The sequence below is a fragment of the Tetrahymena thermophila genome (genome assembly GCF_000189635.1).
Source record: "Tetrahymena thermophila SB210 genomic scaffold scf_8254955, whole genome shotgun sequence".
NCBI lineage: Eukaryota > Ciliophora > Oligohymenophorea > Hymenostomatida > Tetrahymenidae > Tetrahymena > Tetrahymena thermophila.
In genome coordinates this window covers 1-1,020 of record NW_002476657.1, presented here as the reverse complement: position 1 = coordinate 1,020, position 1,020 = coordinate 1, and the positions used below count along the sequence as shown (strand labels likewise).

General features: G+C 21.0%; 1 protein-coding gene across 1 annotated transcript; it reads right to left on the bottom strand. All coding sequences in view use genetic code 6, as the record gives it.

Moving 5' to 3' along the window:
• Positions 1–241: 241 nt before the first annotated feature.
• Positions 242–731, bottom strand: TTHERM_02602230 (transmembrane protein, putative; the record flags this gene model as incomplete). The annotated part of the gene is made up of 2 exons (XM_001028228.1): positions 242–603; positions 659–731. The coding sequence occupies 2 exons, from the start codon at positions 729–731 to the stop codon at positions 242–244; spliced, it is 435 nt and encodes a 144-aa protein (XP_001028228.1).
• Positions 732–1,020: the final 289 nt, after the last annotated feature.

Below are 1,020 nucleotides of genomic sequence, written 5' to 3'. Positions count from 1 at the left end.
TTTATTTATTCCAAATTAAAAGAACAAGTTTATAGATTAAGGTTTGCTGATTTAATTTATAATAAAATATATTGTCTTTTATAAAACAATTTATTAACAATTATAAAATCAAAATAAGTAACATCTTTTATTTTTTTAAACATAATTTTATACTCTTTCTAATTGTGATTAAAATGAAAAAAGCTTGGCAATTTATAATATAAAAACAAAAAAATTTGTACACATTAAATTTTAATTTATCTCAATAATTATTTTGTAAAAACCCATTTTAATTTGTAATTTCTTTTAATTTTTTGTGAATTAATGCTGTAAAGACAATGTTAGCCAAATAATACACGCCTAAAAGTGCTAAACTTACTATTTAGTTTGTATATAAACTGCTCCAATTCTCAACTACTAAAGAATCAAGGGATAGGCAATTAGCTCCAGTTCCAAAATCATAAGTTTTAAAAGATTTTATTATAAATATTATACTTAATTACTTAACTACTTCATCAGTTGAATAGCCATTAATTTCTAATTTTGAGCAACTAGAAATAGCGTCATCTAAATTTGTCTTTATATCATAATCATCATATGGATAATTATGCTGAATATAATATCCTTATAATAAAATAATTAATTAATTATTTTTTTAATAAATTTAAAAATGTTTTACCACAAAACTGTTGCATATTAGTAATAATAATATTTCCTACTATTATTCCTCCAATACCACCTATAGATATCATCAGCAATATAATTATAGCTATTCTTTACCATCTTTAATTTCTGGTATAAAACCATATTAAAGAATTGATTAAAGCTACTACAATTATCAGAGAACTTAAGATTATAATAGCAGTTTGTATGCCTGTTTAAATCTGTAAATCTGATATATGTTTTGACGAAACAATTGCAAGTATACAGCCTGCTAAAGCTATAACTATATTTAAACAATTAAATATCAATAATTTTTATTATTTTTAACAAAATTCTATTAAATTTGATTCATTTTGTTTTAGCTGTTGTTTTAATAAA